The sequence below is a fragment of the Oncorhynchus tshawytscha genome, linkage group LG20 (assembly GCF_018296145.1).
Source record: "Oncorhynchus tshawytscha isolate Ot180627B linkage group LG20, Otsh_v2.0, whole genome shotgun sequence".
Classification (NCBI taxonomy): Eukaryota; Metazoa; Chordata; class Actinopteri; order Salmoniformes; family Salmonidae; genus Oncorhynchus; species Oncorhynchus tshawytscha.
In genome coordinates, this window is record NC_056448.1 from 3,165,663 (window position 1) to 3,182,858 (window position 17,196).

General features: G+C 43.0%; 1 protein-coding gene across 1 annotated transcript; it reads right to left on the minus strand.

Moving 5' to 3' along the window:
• Positions 1 to 3,365: 3,365 nt before the first annotated feature.
• LOC112219682 (Golgi phosphoprotein 3) lies at positions 3,366 to 15,544 on the minus strand. The gene is made up of 4 exons (XM_024381161.2): positions 15,133 to 15,544; positions 14,479 to 14,610; positions 5,675 to 5,789; positions 3,366 to 5,424 (listed from the first exon to the last, which is right to left on the minus strand). Exons 1-4 carry the CDS (start codon positions 15,334 to 15,336, stop codon positions 5,000 to 5,002), a joined length of 876 nt encoding a protein of 291 aa, XP_024236929.1. The 5' UTR covers positions 15,337 to 15,544; the 3' UTR covers positions 3,366 to 4,999.
• Between the last annotated feature and the right edge of the window lie 1,652 nt (positions 15,545 to 17,196).

The following is a 17,196-nucleotide window of genomic DNA, read 5'->3' on the forward strand; positions in this document are numbered from 1 at the left end:
AAATGATAGCATTTAAAAAATCATTCATAAACAGAAGCATGTTTGCTCCACTTCTAATGTGAAAACATCTTCTATAATCTTCCTTGATACACTGTTAAGGATGTGTCATAAAGTACACGTAGTTGACCTTAAGGAAAGATAAGATGATTCTGTTAAGTGCCTTGGAGCAATGGTTTATTGGGCCTCTCAAAATGACCTATTTGGGGAACTAGCCTAGGGTCAAATGTGCTCTGTAATGTTCATTAAGGACACACATTCCTTACCATCTATTAGAAACAACCCGCCAATCAATATTGCACAATCTAGCCTTATCAATCGTTGTTTGTCATTTTATCAATAGAGGTATGTTCCAATCACAGTTGAACTGTTTTATAAGGCATGGACAGATGCTGCTGTCCTGCGTTGTTATTCTGTCTATCAGTGAGTACACTGAGCAAGCCAATTCATTTTGACAACTGTTTTGTAAGTGTGGAAGCATTCTCCCGGTGATATCAATCAAATAACATGTTGTGTCCTAACCCAGCATGCTATTGATTGCAGGTGTGGTGTTCCTAACATACACAGCATGACTTTCGACAGGCTATTTTTGACAGGTTATATGGACTGTCGCTTGCTGCAGTGGAAAGTGTACTGTGCCAATCAACTTTCAAGTGGAGACCAAGAGAATATTCCTAATTTACATTTTCCAATATTCCATTTAATTTGTTAACTGTCTAGTATTTTATGAATCAATATTTCAGATATTTACGAGTGTCTTTTTGTTCCACAAAATAATATAAAATAGTGTAACTATCTGTAGTCCTTAATTCATCTTTACTTGGGAAATTGGGCACCTGTGGTCAGTGAGGGCCAAAGGAATATCCAGAATTAGTTTATGGATAGTGTAATGTATGATTTTTTTTCTAGGCCCACCCCACAAACTTCCAAGTGAATTAGCCTACAATGATAATCAGCTGCCTATTTGATTACAAAGTCATCTTTGAGGAAACACAGCACACAACATTGTAATAACAAAGAGGACTGAGCATAACCGCAATACAGCAGCTGATTAGGAGGCGAGACTTGCACAGGGGATCCACAATCTACGTCACCAAGGCAATATAACGAAGCTAACTTCCGACTTTAGCAGAGACCTCACTGCTGACTAAGAATTACAGAGCTGCATGCATTCAGATACTCAATCTACTCTGTACCACAAGCACAACATGGCTCTGGAAGAGCTCAACAAAGAAACACAACGCAAGCCCAATCAATATGACCGGAAAAGGTCATTCATATTTCTGCCATTTAGTTTTGTGCTTACGATTTTACCACAAATGAGACATTATCCTATGTTAAACTGACCGACTAAACGGTTACTTTCTCTTCTCTCCAGATCTAACTGCCGTTCTGGACTGTGCGCATCAGCTGCGTAAAGTATGAGACGTCCTCGCTAGTGACGTCCTGGACTGGAGATCCAAATGGTTGGAGATATTGGCAACACAAGAATATATTCAAAGTAAAGTGAGGAACTTCAACCCACTCTCTGAAGATCACCGAAACAAGAAGACGGGAATACTATCTCAGTGCCCGAGGGCAACGGTTTTGTTAACCATGCAGTGGGTGGAATGGAGGGTTCCAGTTCACCCTCAGTGATTCAGGGGTGAGGTGAAGTCAAGGGGATACTTTGTCATGGAGAGTGAACAGTGAACCTGTGACATTGTAATGGCAAAACCAGTGCACCACCATGTGTCGTTTGACATTTGGCCAGGGGTGGGAAAAGTACCCCATTTTCATGCTTGAGTAAAAGTAAAGATACCTTAAAAGAAAATGACTCAAGTAAAAGTCACCCAGTAAAATACTAGAGTAAAACTTCAGAGTATTTGGTTTTAAAATATAGTTAAGTATCAAAAGTCAATGGAATTGCTCAAATGTAAAATAGTATCAAAAGTGTAAATAATTTCAAATTCATCATAATAAGCAAACCGATTTAGTTTTTTCCATTTACAGATAGCCAGTGTTACTCTAATACTCTAATACACTAATACTCTAATACTCTAATACACTAATACACTAATACTCTAATACTCTAATACACTAATACTCTAATACTCTAATACACTAATACTCTAATACTCTAATACTCTAATACATAACTTACAAACAAAGCATTTGTTTATTGATTCCACCAGATCAGAGGCACAAGGGATGACCAGGAATGTTCTCTTGATAAGTGTGATTTTAACCATTTTCCTGTCCTGCTAAGCATGCTAAATGTACTTCTGGGAGTATGGAGTAAAAAGAACATCATTTTCTTTAGGAATGTAGTAAGGTAAAAGCTGTCAAAAATATCATTAGTAAAGCACAGATACCCCCAAAAAGACAAGTATATTTACACCACTGCATTTGGCAGACCTGTTGCCAGTCATATGGACCATCCGACTCAAAAAAAACTATCCTACAAAGTGTGATGAAACAAATGATTATCTGTCGTTGGGGACAAGTGTCCTATCATGTTCAACTACATAGAGATCATGGACACAAAGTGGCCTTCAAAGCGCTATAATGTGTTACGTGGAGGCCAGAGGCCTAGGAGTCATTTTTCAACTACATAGAGATCATGGACACAAAGTGGCCTTCAAAGCGCTATAATGTGTTACGTGGAGGCCAGAGGCCTAGGAGTCATTTTTCAACTACATAGAGATCATGGACACAAAGTGGCCTTCAAAGCGCTATAATGTGTTACGTGGAGGCCAGAGGCCTAGGAGTCATTTTTCAACTACATAGAGATCATGGACACAAAGTGGCCTTCAAAGCTATAATGTGACGTGGAGGCCAGAGGCCTAGGAGTCATTTTTCAACTACATAGAGATCATGGACACAAAGTGGCCTTCAAAGCGCTATAATGTGTTACGTGGAGGCCAGAGGCCTAGGAGTCATTTTTCAACTACATAGAGATCATGGACACAAAGTGGCCTTCAAAGCGCTATAATGTGTTACGTGGAGGCCAGAGGCCTAGGAGTCATTTTTCAACTACATAGAGATCATGGACACAAAGTGGCCTTCAAAGCGCTATAATGTGTTACGTGGAGGCCAGAGGCCTAGGAGTCATTTTTTGCTTCCATTAATGACTAAATGTGCCACTAAAAGCTGTGTTCAAAAAACTGCATCTTGTGAAGTTCGTTATCCATTGTTAGTGTTTTTGATTCTGTTAAAAGAAAAAAAGTCAGACAACATATACCGTATGTTTCAGTCAGACGGCGAGTCCTTTTTACACTCTGTTGTAGTGCAATCAATCTGGAGGCGTTTGTTTTGAGTACTGGTAATTCATTCAAGGAATTATCATACAAAAGGCGGCTGATAAAGACATGAGCGCTACACAGTGCTAAATTCAGGCACTTAAAAAGATCCATCCTTTATTGTGTGGTAAAAATAAAAAAAGCATACAGAAGATCCCTTTCATTACGCTGTACATTAATTGATCAAATTTGATATTATAATCAGTTCCTCTCAGGAAATCCATACTATATAAATCATCCCCATCCAATCCCTCCACCATACTTTGTCTGTACACCCTCCAGATGAGTCAAATGCTCAAGGTAGAAGTTAACCCCCAACCACAGATCTAGGATCAGATAACCCTTCCCCCTGTCCTAACCTTAAGGCAGATCAAATAGTATCTGACCCTGTATCAGTAGTTAGGGCCAACTCCTAGTGATGAATAGTACAACCAACTAGCAGGCATAAAAGAGAGAGAAAAAAGAAGCCCAAACCATGAATGAAGACCAACTAAATATGAATGTAATCATGTGAATTATATTAAAGCAATAGAAGTTGGCTCAAGTAGAAAATAAAATATACATTTTAAGGATAAAATCAAAAGCGTTAAGATTATACTGCCAGAGCGGGACACGTATAATATACAATTAGCCCGTTTTAGGAGATGTTTCTTCTACTTAGTCATATGTCACATTTTCCTTCTTCTCTCAATACACTAACTAAATTACATAGATATTTGGCCTATTTGAGAGTTTCTTTCTTGGAAACTGTACCTCTTCAAAACATGACTGCACACATGTACACCCGAAACCAGTTTGCCTGCAAAGAGGAGACGCGCAGTGTCTGGAATAGGAAGAGAGAGTTGCAGAGAATATAGTGTCCCATCTGAAACGGATGGAAAGCACAAGCTACGATTCTTTAGTACATGGAGAGGGGGACACAAAGTCAAATTTAGCAGGAATAAAGCATGCACTTGGGTTGGTACCCTGAACAAAATAAACGGTGCTTCGGAATTCAACTTCATGATTTTTTTCTGCTTGTTTTTACAAATAGTAAACTCTTCTATATCCTGTGTTGAATGTGCAAAATGGTTTGGAGATGGTTAAACATTTATTAACAACAAACAGACGTGAGATCTATAGGTCATGTCTAAAAAAAACTCCTCAAAGTGACTAAACGCAAAAGACAAAAACAATGACTTATGTTCTGTATGATCATATCAGGTCATCATGGTAGGTCTGGGCCATGATGGTCACGCAAAACCTGGCGGTTTTAAAAGTCCCTCCTAAAAGAAAGGACACAGACCTGGGTGGGTGCCAGCTACTGACGCAAGTGCTTAAAGTTACACTAGGTCTCACAGTGAACAGAAAGGCCGCAACCCAAATGGCACCCCATTTCCTATGTAGTGCCTACTTTTGATCAGAGCCATTAGGGCCCTGCTCAAAAAGTGCCTTATATTAGGAAACAGGGTGCCATTTGGGACGAACCCACAGGGTACTTGATGTCAACCAACTGGCCAGGAGATAACAGGACAGTGACTCCGAGAGGTCAGGGGTCACAGCACTGTCAATACAGAGGGAGAGCCGTGCTTTGTGATCTTCATCGTCATCTTCCTCACTGCCAACACCATCATCATCCTTGTCGTCGTCATATCAGAACAGGGGAGATCTGAGAGCTCTGAGCCCCAGAGGTCTGTAGTGTTTTTTTAAAGTTCCGTCTCACGTTCGTTTCCGGTAGGGCTTCATTTGGTGAAGGCGGCCACCACGGCCCACAGCAACTCGTTAGCATTGGCCTTGGTGCTCTCCGCCTCTGGCTCCAGGTCCAGCAGCAGACGTACCCTCTTCATGGCCAGGTCATACTGTTCGTCCAGCAGCGGGGCGAAGGCGTTCTCCAGCACGTCTGATGAGTGGGCCAGGAAGATCAGGGCCAGCACGCGCTTGTCGAAGCGCCCCGGATCGTTCACCCACTTGTCCAGGACGGACTCCTGGACCTTCTTGACCAGCCGCTGTTTGATGGTGTCGTTGGTCAGCGGGTGTGTGGTCATGTCGAAGAGGAGGAAGTTCTGTTTCTCTGTGGTCAGAACGCCTTTCTCGACCAGGTTCTTGGCCAGACGTTCACGGACATTCCTCAGCTGGTAGTGCAGCTTCAATGGGTTCCACGTCTCACCTGGACAACAAAACAAATGACGGGTCATTTCTGTACAATTTTACTTGGAAACCTAATAGGCTAGCTATTGTTTAAAAAAAAAACATCAAGACAAACCCATTTAATTTCAAACAGGACTGGGAAGGGGAGGTGGCACAGTGTGGTAATATCAACAAATCATGATGATAAAGAACAAAACACTAAGAACGGAAGACAGACAGATATAGCACAGACATAATGGAGGGTGGGCGTATTCAATATGGCTTCTCACCGCTCAGCAGCTCTATCCAGCTCTGGACTGTCTCTGGGGGCTGGGTTTCTTTGACATGCTTCAGAGCCTCGTCCAGCAACATGTCTCCTGTAGGGGCGGCTGACTTACAGATAACCTGACAAAATAGATACCAGGTTTTTTTTAAGGTTGATTTCACACACACACAACAAAACCTTACTGTAACATTGGGATATACACACATAAGCATAAACTTCTAGAGTTGGCAGACTCTGCTGGTCTACCACGTTGCAATACCACACACACACAGCAGGTTGCCTAGCGGTTAACGCCATGGATGATGAAAGCGTTCCACTGGGATGCGGGCCTGTTGACTCCAATGCATCCCACAGTTGTGTCAGGATGTCCTTTGGGTGGTGGACCATTCTTGATACACACGTGAAACGGTTGAGCATGAAAAACCCAGCCGTTTTGCAGTTCTTGACGCAAACCTGGTACCTTCTCCCAAAACCCCGTACAAAAGGCACTTAAATCCTTTGTCCTGCCCATTCACCCTCTGAATGGCACACATACAAAATCGATGTCTCAATTTTGTCAAGGCTTAAAAATCCTTCTTTAACCCGTCTCCTTCCCCTTTATCTACACTGACTGAAGTGGATCTAACATATGATTTCAATAATGGATCATAGCCTGGATTCACCTGGTCAGTCTTGGAAAGAGCAGGTGTTCCTAATGCTTTGTACACTCAGTGTATAAGCAAGTGGGTTTGTAGGCTGTTGACACTTGAGAGAGGTGGAAGAGGATGTTCTGTGTGAAACCGACAGCTGTGGTGACGGCACGTTGGAAGAAGACACGAGTGTGTTAAGAGTGGCGAAAAAAAGGAAATAAGAGAAGTAGGTTCCGGTGGAATCTATAGTTCTGCCTTGTTTTTTTAGTCCGAGTGAGGGTTTTGGACTGATGGGAGTTTCCCGGGACATCTGATCAATACAAATCATGGATGCATTGGGTAATGTGACATCAGTTAGGGTAACAAGAAGAAACAATGCCTTCAGAAAGTATTCAGGCCCCTGTTTCCACATGCTGTCGTGTTACAGCCTGAATTTAAAATGGATTTTTAACTAATTGTGTCTCTTACCTACCTACACACAATACCCCATACATTTTCATTTGGAATTTTGGGTAGTGATTACAGCTGTGAGTCTCTCTTACCTACCCACACACAATACCCCATACATTTTCATTTGGAATTTTGGGTAGTGATTACAGCTGTGAGTCTCTCTTACCTACCTACACACAATACCCCATACATTTTCATTTGGAATTTTGGGTAGTGATTACAGCTGTGAGTCTCTCTTACCTACCCACACACAATACCCCATACATTTTCATTTGGAATTTTGGGTAGTGATTACAGCTGTGAGTCTCTCTTACCTACCCACACACAATACCCCATACATTTTCATTTGGAATTTTGGGTAGTGATTACAGCTGTGAGTCTCTCTTACCTACCTACACACAATACCCCATACATTTTCATTTGGAATTTTGGGTAGTGATTACAGCTGTGAGTCTCTCTAAGAGCTTTGCACACCTGTATTGTACAATATTTGCCCGTTATTGTTAAAATGATTCAAGATCTGTAAAGTTGTTCAGGCTGTAACACAACAAAAATGTGGAATAAGTCAAGGGCCAAGGGACATGAATACTTTCTGAATGTACTGTAGCTGCTTAACTAACAAACCCTTGACCTGCACTTTCTGGTGTGCTGGATAGGTATGGGGAGTGGCCGGTCTGCGAGGCACTGTCACAGACTATTAAATAACTCTGCATTTGATTGAATAAAGACAGTGATGTCAGATGAAAATACTTAGGAAAGAATAGTGATTTTTTTTTTTTAAATGAACTGAAAAGTACGACTAAATCAAATCTAATTTTATTTGTCACATGCGCCAAATACAACAGGTGTAGACCTTCCCGTGAAAAGCTTACTTACAAGCCCTTAACCAACAATGCAGTTCAAGAAATAGAGTTAAGGAAATAGTTACTAAATAAACTAAAAGTACATTTATTTAAGTAACAATAAAAGCACATAACAATAACGAGGCTATGTACAGGGGGTACCAGTACTGAGTCAATGTGCGGGTGCACAGGTTAGTCAAGGTAGTTTGTACATGTAGGTTGGGGTAAAGTGACTATGCATAGATAACAAACAGCGAGTAGCCGCAGTGTAAAAACCAAGGGGTGGGTCAATGTAAATAGTCTGGGTGGCCCTTTTACTAATTGTTCAGCAGTCTTCTAGATTGGGGGTAGAAGCTGTTGAGCATTTTGGATCTAGACTTGGCGCTCCGGTACCGCTTGCCATGCGGTAGCAGAGAGAGCAGTTTATGACTTGTGTGACTGGAGTTTTTGGGGCCTTCCTCTGGGCCGTACGCACTACCCTCTGTAGCGCCTTACGGTCGGATGCCGAGCAGTTGCCATACCAGGCGGTGAGGTCAGGATGCTCTCGATGGTACAGCTGTAGAACTGAGGATCTGGGGACCCATGCCAAATCTTTTCAGTCTCCTGATTGGGAAAAGGTGTTGTCATGCCCTCTTCACAACTGTCTTGGTAAGTTTGGACCATGATAGTTTGTTGGTAATGAGGACACCAAGGAGCTTGAAACTCTCAACATGCTCTACTACAGCCCCGTTGATGTTAATGGAGGCCTGTTCAGCATGCCTTTACCTGTCCACGATAATCTCCTTTGTCTTGCTCACATTGAGGGAGAAGTTGTTGTTCTGGCACCACACTGCCAGTTCTCTGACCTCCCTATGGTCTGTCTCATCGTTGTCGGTGACAGACCACTTGTGTCGTCAGCAAACTTAATGATGGCGTTGGAGTCGTGCTTGGCCACGCAGTCGTGGGTGAGGGGAGTAAAGGAGGGGACTAAGCGCACACCCAAGGGCCCCCGGTGTTGAGGATCAGCGTGGCAGATGTGTTGTTGCCTACCCTTACCACCTGGTGGAGGCCCGTCAGGAAGTCCAGCATCGACTTGCAGAGGGAGTTGTTTAGTCCCAGGGTCCTTAGCGTAGTGAAGAGCTTTGTGGACACTATGGTGTTCAGCGCTAAGCTGCAGTCTATGAACAGCATTCTCACATAGGCGTTCCTTTTGTCCAGGTGAGAAAGGGCAGTGTGGAGTGCGATTGAGATTGTGTCATATGTGGAGGCAGTATGCGAATTAGAGTGGGTCTAGGGTTTCCGAAATGATGGTGTTGATGTGAGCCATGACCAACCTTTCAAAAGCACTTCATGGCTACCGACGCGAGTGCTACGGGGCGTAGCCCATTGAGGCAGGTTACCGTCGCTTTCTTGGGCACAGGGACCATAGTGGTCTTCTTGAAACGTGGGTATTACAGACTCTGTCAGGGACAGATTGAAAATGTCAGTGAAGACACGCCAGTTGGTCCGTGCATGCTCCGAGTACACGCACTGGTATACATCTGGCCCCACGGCCTTGTGAATGTTGACCTGTTTAAAAAGGTCTTGCTCACATCAGCTACGGAGCTCGTGGTCACACAGTTATCCGGAACAGCTGGTGATCTCATGCATGCTTCAGTGTTGCTTGCCTCGAAGCGAGCATAAAAAAGGCATTTAGCTCGTCTGGTAGGCTCGCGCCACTGGGCAACTCACAGCTGGGTTTCTCATTACAGTCTGTAATAGTTTGCAAGCACTGCCACATCCTACGAGCGTCAGAGCCAGTGTAGTAGGATTCAATCTTTGTCCTGTATTGATGCTTTGCCTGTTCGATGGTTCGTCTTAGGGCATAGCGGGATTTCTTATAAGAGTCCGGATTAGTGTCCCGCTCCTTGAAAGCGGCAGCTCTAGCCTTTACCTCGGTGCGGATGTGGCCTGTAATCCATGGCTTCTAGTTTGGATATGTACGTAAGGTCACTGTGAGGACAATGTCGTCAATGCACGTATTGATGAAGCCGGTGACTGAGGCGGTATACTCCTCAATGCCATTGGATGAATCCCAGAACATATTCCAGTCTGTGCTAGCAAAACAGTCCTGTAGTGTAGCATCCACGTCCACATAGAGCGAGTCACTGGTAATTCATGCTTTTGTTTTTGCTTGTATGCAGGAATCTGGAGGATAGAATTATGGTCAAATTTGCCCAAATGGGGTGCGAGGGAGATCTTTGTACACATCTGTGTGTGGAGTAAAGGTGGTCTACAGTTTCCCCCCCTTCGGTTTGCACATGTGACATGCTGGTAGAAATGAGGTAAACCGGGTTTAAGTTTCCATGCATTAAAGTCCCCGGCCACTAGGAGCACTGCTTCTGGATGAGCATTTTCTTGTATGCTTTATGGCCTTATACAGCTCGTTGAGTGCGGTCTTAGTGCCAGCATCGTGTTTGTGGTGGTAAATAGACGGCTATGAATAATATAGATAATTCTCAACTATCTACCAAGAGTTTCTGTTAATTGAATGATTAGAATATTCGGCCCTGAATCATATAATTGTATGGAATTGATTAGAATGTATAAAATCATAATCAGTAAATGTGTAGGCCTAGTCAGAATTAGGGTAAAACAATGTGTCTATGGTATTTTAAACAGACTGTCTGAGCTTGGTGCCGACCTGACTAGAGATTTGGGAAAGAACGGGGAGTACGTCTCAAGGACAAGGTCACTAATCTCTGTCGGCTGGGTAGTGAGACAGTGTGTGTGTATGGTTGTGTAAGTGTGTGTGTGTGTGGTTGTGTAAATGTGTGTGTGTGTGTGTGTGTGTGGTGGTGTAAGTGTGTGTGTGTGTGTGTGGTGGTGTAAGTGTGTGTGTGTGTGTGTGTGTGTGTGTGTGTGTGTATGGTTGTGTAAATGTGTGGGCGTGAGAAGTCAGTATAAAATGAATTGCTTTGTATTCTTGACTTTAGAACGTTCCGTGAATAAACCTTTTTGACTATTTTAGCCTCCTTCGGTTTCATTCGACCAGGATCTTACACATTCTGGTTTGCAGACTGAGTAATAATTAAATTGGGTTATGTACCTGGAGAACATAATTCTCTTATCAATAGTGTGGTCTACAGCTTATCATGAACTACTCTACCTCAGACGAGCAATACGTTGAGACTTCTTTAATATTAGACATTGCGCATCTGATGTTATTGACAAATAAACACACAACTCCACCCCGTCTTACCAGACGTAGCTGCTCTGTCCTGACGCAACTTTATGTACAAAATATGTTAAACAAAAAATGTTAAATAGCACAGTTGGGTAGGAACCTGTATAACGACAGCCATCCCTTCCAGCGTCATTATCAATGTAGACCAATCAGTGTACTTCAACAACCTATTTAATACCAATGTTTGTACCTAATTTTTTACAGTTGCGTTTTTATTATGATGACTTTGTCTCTTTTCCCAGCCATAGGTAAGAGATGGGTTGGTGGGGTTGTGGGGGAGAGGGTAGATGGAAAATTGGGTGAGGGTATAAGTGGGTGGGTAATAAAAATAAATCCTGTAGGATGAATTACTATTACGTCACTGTGCGGGAATAATTGTGAAAACATTGTTTTTGTTTTATTTTGAGGGTTTGTGTGCACGTGGAGCCGAAGAAATATGCTTTGCTCCTCAAAAAGATATCGGAATGTAATGTGCCGTGTGTGGCTCTTCAATGCAAGGCGCCTATCAACGGGATTATCTCAAGGGGTGGTGCTGGAAGTGAATGCAGATGTCGACTGAACAGTATAGTGGATGGAGTGAAGACGTTTACTCCAGCCATACTATTGTTCTTTGATGAACAGTCTCTCCCTTCACATATAAAGTTCGGCTTTATGAGATATTCTGTAAGAGCTTTCGTGCCAAATCCCATCAACTATGATAAATAAAAAATATTTGGTCATGTGGCAAGTGTATGCAGATGGGAAGAGTATTGTATGCCAGAGGTGAAATGTGGTGATGAACATGCCTCCATTGAAGCCAGGGGCCTTCCCCAAACTGTTTCCACAAAGTTGGAAGCACAGAATTGTCTAGATTCTAGAATGTCATTGTATGCTGTAGTGTTAAGATTTCCCTTCACTGGAACTAAGGGGCCTCGCCGAACCATGAAAAACAGCCCCAGACCATTATTCCTCCTCCACCAAACTTTACAGTTGGCACTATGCATTCGGGCAGGTAGCGTTCTCACCCCAGAGAACATGTTTCCAACGCTCCAGAGTCAAATGGTGGCGAGCTTTACACCACTCCAGCCAACGTTTGACATTGCGCATGGTGATCTTAAGCTTGTGTGCAGCTGCTCGGCCATGGAAACCTATTTCTTGAAGCGCCCAATGAACAGTTATTGTGCTGACGTTACTTCCAGAAGCAGTTTGGAACTTGGTAATAAGTGTTGCAACTGAAGACAGACGATTTTTACGCCCTCTGCAGATCAGCACTCAGCGGTCCCGTTCTGGGAGCTTGTGTGGCCTATCGCTTCACGGCCCGACCCATTGCTGCGCCTAGACGTTTCCACTTCACAATAACAGCCTTTACAGTTGACCAGGGCAGCCATTTAACGAACTGACTTGTTGGAAAGGTGGCATCCTATGACAGTGCCACGTTGAAAAGTCACTGAGCTCTTCAGTACGGTCTATTCTACTTCCAATATTTGTCTATGGAGATTGCATGGCCGTGTGCTTGATTTTATACAACTGTCAGCAACGGGCTGAAATAGCAGAATCCAATCATTTGAAGGGATGTCCACATACTTTTGTATATATAGTGTATTACATGTTAAAAAGGTGGACTTTGTATAATTTATTGCAAGGGTCATAAACTGTACAGCACAAGTGGAGAAGGAATCTGAGAAAATGTGCATCAATGTGAGTGCGGCTGAATGTTTTTGGACATTGTGATTTCAGAGCCGAGGCCTTCGAAGGAATCCTGCTGACAACTGTTCCACCCTCACAAGACCCTGAGCCTGTGTAGGGTTTGTGTGTTTTGGATTGGAATGTGACTGAAGGAGTTGGATGGGTTTTGTTTGAAGAAATGGCCCACCGCCCCCTTTTCCCGCAATGGATTAAAAATGATTTTTTTTAATGACTACTCCGTACAGCAGGTGGCGGCAATACACCTTGTAGTCTGCCAATAAGACTCAAATAATACGAAAAAAACGCAAGCACAGTTGAGCCAGATCTTTCACTGGATGTGAAGCATCCGGTTGGCATTACCGCTCATCACCAAATATGGTGACGAGAGGAAACCCTGTGGCAAAAGATGGAGCGAGACATTCTGGAAATGTTCTCATCGACGAAACATCTCAATACAGTTCTCTGTTCACAAGACTAGAAACTATTACGAAAAGAGTGTACTAAGTTTTGTAGACTACTGCCTTTGCCGAAGTTTTTTTTAAATAAATGGGGTTGTTTAGAAGGAGAGCAAGGGCGAATTGAGTTATCGCGCACTTCAGAGTAGGCGTTGCCTAACAGAAATATGCAAATACAGGGTAGAACGTGCCAATAGGATCTCGCTAGCTCATGCTTTGCTATGCCCACTTCCTTGCTTGTTCTGCTTTTTATGATTCATGCTTCCATTGGAAACAACAGGCTGTGGTGGGGAGCAATGGCGGAAGCATTGTGTGATTCTGTGGGCGCGAGTAAAATTGGTGAGAACGAGTGTGGACGCCGGTGAAGAGTGGAATAAAAAAGGCCTCAAGTTGGACAGGAGCAGAAGTTTGTTGGAGTGCGATTCACCAGCATGTTTTTTGGGGGGGGTGACCCATTTTGCGGTCTCAAAGATGGCGAAGGACAAATTGGGAAAAGTGGAATTGGTCAGAGTGACCAGGAGCGGTATGATGGTGATTTTGTGTGTGTCAAAAGAGCAAAAGCTCTATCGACCTATGATGTGGAAAGCTAGGATTTTCTGAGTAGAGCACCGATTAAAAGGTGTCATCTCTGGTGTCTCGTTGGACAGAGGCTTCATGGTTTAGGGAGAACATGCCAGGGGTGGTAGACGCACAAACACTTGACCCGAATGATACACCGGAAGAAGGTGGAAAGTCTATCGGCTTTACTGTCGTTTAACTCAAAGTAAAACGTAGGTATGTGAGAGATGCGGTGAAACCGTGTGTACAAAAACCACTGCAGCGTTACAATTGTAAAAAGGTTTGCAGAAGGAATGCATGTCATTGGTGAAGAGTCTGAGAAAGCATGGTGCTGCAATTGTGGTGGGAACCACATTCCCAAGTTCCTGGAGTGCCCAGTAAGGGTGAAGGAGGTCGCAGTATCTAGGATCAGGGCTTGCTCCAGCAGGTCTCCTTTGTGGAGGCAGTACAAATAGCTGAAGGAGTGAGTGGAGATTAAATGGTAGTGGATGCCCAACAGCCTGTAGAGAGATGGTGTTCATCAGAGATCTTGAAATACTAATAGTGAAGAAAGTGGACTGTGGAATTTTTGCGCAATTGATAAATTGCACTGGACAAACTAATATATGAAACTAGGTATCATTGTTAAGGTGGCAAAAATATTTTGGGATCTCCAGGACCTCAGGACTGAAACGGTGCAGGGAATATTGAATGAAGATGTTCCCCCCCTCCCAGGCTCCCGAGCCTGTGTAGGGATCTGAGTACACATTTGAGTCAGACTGAAGGAGTACATTTAGTTTCCTTTTAGAATACTCGGAGCATGTTTTATTTTCACCTATTATTTCTGTTTTAAAGTTTCTCAGTTTTCAACCTATCCAGTAAGTGGCAGCATGCACATCTAATCTTATTTGCGAATCACCATAATACCATGGAGGAAGATGACACGCTGTGGTCTATCTTGGGTTAGTTCAAATATATATTTGACACAAGCGTGGTAACCAAGTTAATCAGTGTGTTTTCCTCACCTTTCTGGCCAGCAGGCTTTTCCTCCTCATGCCACAAGCCTCTAGCTGCAGTCTCCCTCTCAAAGCCAGTTCGATGAGCATACAACCTCGGAGACCAGAAGAAATGCAGTCATTCCAGAATGAAGTGTAGCCCTGTTGGAGAAAAAGAAGAAGAAAAAAAGTCAAGCATTTGGTGAATGCTTCACATGACACGTCCTGGTTGTATTAGGCAAACATCCTACTGGTGACAGAGGTGACACGCACAAAGTGACACGTTTGAAAACCTTTCAGAACAAATGGGAACTCGGAAATCTCGAACTTCGGAGAGTTCAAGACAACTGGGAACTCGGGAAAAACGAGCTTAGAATGGGCAAAAAATAGTTGAACGGTCTTCCAACTCGGAAATTCCTGTATTTTTCTAGAGATCCGACTTCGACCTGAAGATCACTGACGTTATGATTTTCTCGTTCCCGCCCCCAAGTTCCCAGTTGTATTGAAAGCACTATTTGTTCGCAACGTTGAATAGAAGGTAAAGCTAACGTAGGAAAAGCGCATTAGCTTAGCTAGCTATGTTAGCACATATCGTAAGCTGGTTGGAACGTAAACAAACAGCTAGAGTTACTGTAGCTAGCTAACGTTATAGCAACATGCTAACGACGATAACTAACACCATACCTCTCGATCTTTCAATCCCAATAGCAACACTTCTTCCATCAACGTCAGTCGAGTTTCTTTGGAGTCTCCTTTCTCATCCTCTTCCTCTTGACGTGGCTCGTTGTCCTCATCATCTGACCCCCTCTCCTTATCGGCAGCTGCATTGCGAGAGGCCTCGGTCCTCCTCTGCACCAGGCCCGAACTTCGCTGTGTTAGGGAAGTCATACTCTGGATGCACGTCCCAACAACAGGTAAATACAAATGATTTGATATCTCCTGAAGGTTTTAGTGTTTCCGGTGCATAAATAAAACCCAGTTGATCGTAAAATTGGGTGGAAATTGAATTAATATTCGAATAACTACAACAGCAAACCTGCAACAGCTTTTCACTTCAATACTTTCCACTTCCTGACCCAATATGGCGACACATGATGAATGGATACACGTGATGACGTCAGAAGAGGATGCACCCCTCTCTCTCTCTCTCTCTCTCTCACTCACTCACTCACTCACACACACACACACACAAGGCATAAACATGGTTAGGTAGGCATACTTAAATCCATAGATTATTGTAGATTGTAATACATTATGTTGCTTGTACAGGCAGTGGGTCCTTGTTTTTCATGTTGTGATGCAAACTCCATTGTCTTCTGAGCTCTCAACATTCTGCAAAACATGTATTACTGATGCATTCACTCATGTCTTTCTCCTTTTAGTTCCATTCATGCAGTCCAATTGAGAAGCACCTTCTGATGAGAGAAGACTTGTCATAATCCCTCCACAGTAAACAAGATTAATTCAGCCGATTCTGTTGCAAAACGTTTCTTAAACAGAACGAAATGGGGAGGGACCTACCTGAATTTGACTTCCATTTGGTTCTGAAACGGTAAACGTGTTTCCGTGATGAATATACACCCTTGCTATTTCTCCATGCGTGGCAGCTCTTATGATGCTTTCACCTCTGGCCTACATTGGCAACTTAAAGTAAGATTAAATTGACCCAAACTCAAGATTAGATGACCTAAACCTTTTAGATGGGTTCACTTACAAGGTTTTAACTGATGGGGGGGGGGAAACTATGGTCTTCTTCTTCCCAAACCACTTCTTCTGTGACAAACCACTCTATTCAAAGACAAAGATCAGTGTCTTTGTTCATGTGTCTGTTTACCATATGAACAGCAGAGAGAAGAGTTCAAGCCAGATAGCTTTGATGATATTGTCTGAGTCTGACCGTGGCTCCTGTCGTGTCTTTGGCTATGGCGGATTAAGTGATATGACATGCTATTCTATAAAATAATTTCTCCGTAATTAATATCACCTGCTTGAGCTAATCATGTAAATGTAATTAACTAGAGAGTCGGGCACCACTAAATAATATTTATAGAGCTTTTATCTTCCGAATAAACTCTTAAAAACCTAGTAATATTTTACATCAATAGCAGTCAATATTAATCGTCCTCTTAATTCAGTCTCATCTGAAAGTTGTAAATTCTTGGTTATCTGCACGAACCCTGGCTAACAATTTGAATCAGCAATACAAAATTGGATTTAATCATTTATTTACTAAATACCTAACTAATCACACAATTACACACACAGAATTAAATCATAACTTGATTACAAATTACGTCATAAAGGAAAATGTCCCTAGCCGGGCGGAACAGATATGATCGCTTGTTACACAAAGGAAAAGGGCTGGGTTCGAGTGAAAGAGCGGGAAGACTGAGGAACAAAGGGTGAAGCTGTACTATCGTAAATACAGTATCTTATACATTCTAAATTACCGCCCATTTGGAAAAGGAAAATGCAATAAATATTTACTCTGAGCTGCGCTTCGGTAGGTTGGTGGTAGATGGAAGGCCGTGTTGTCCAACCGAGTCCTTTGAAGAATGTCTCTGGTTGTCAATTGCATACGTTGTAGTAACATCGTTGGGTGATAGACGGGATACTCTGTCTGTTCCTTCCTAACCCTTGTTTGCATCTGCTGTTAACTCAAAGTTCATACCATTCGCAACCAAAGCTCACGCTGATGTTGGCTTCGTTCTGTAGTTATTATCTGAACCATTCTGACATCGGACCGTC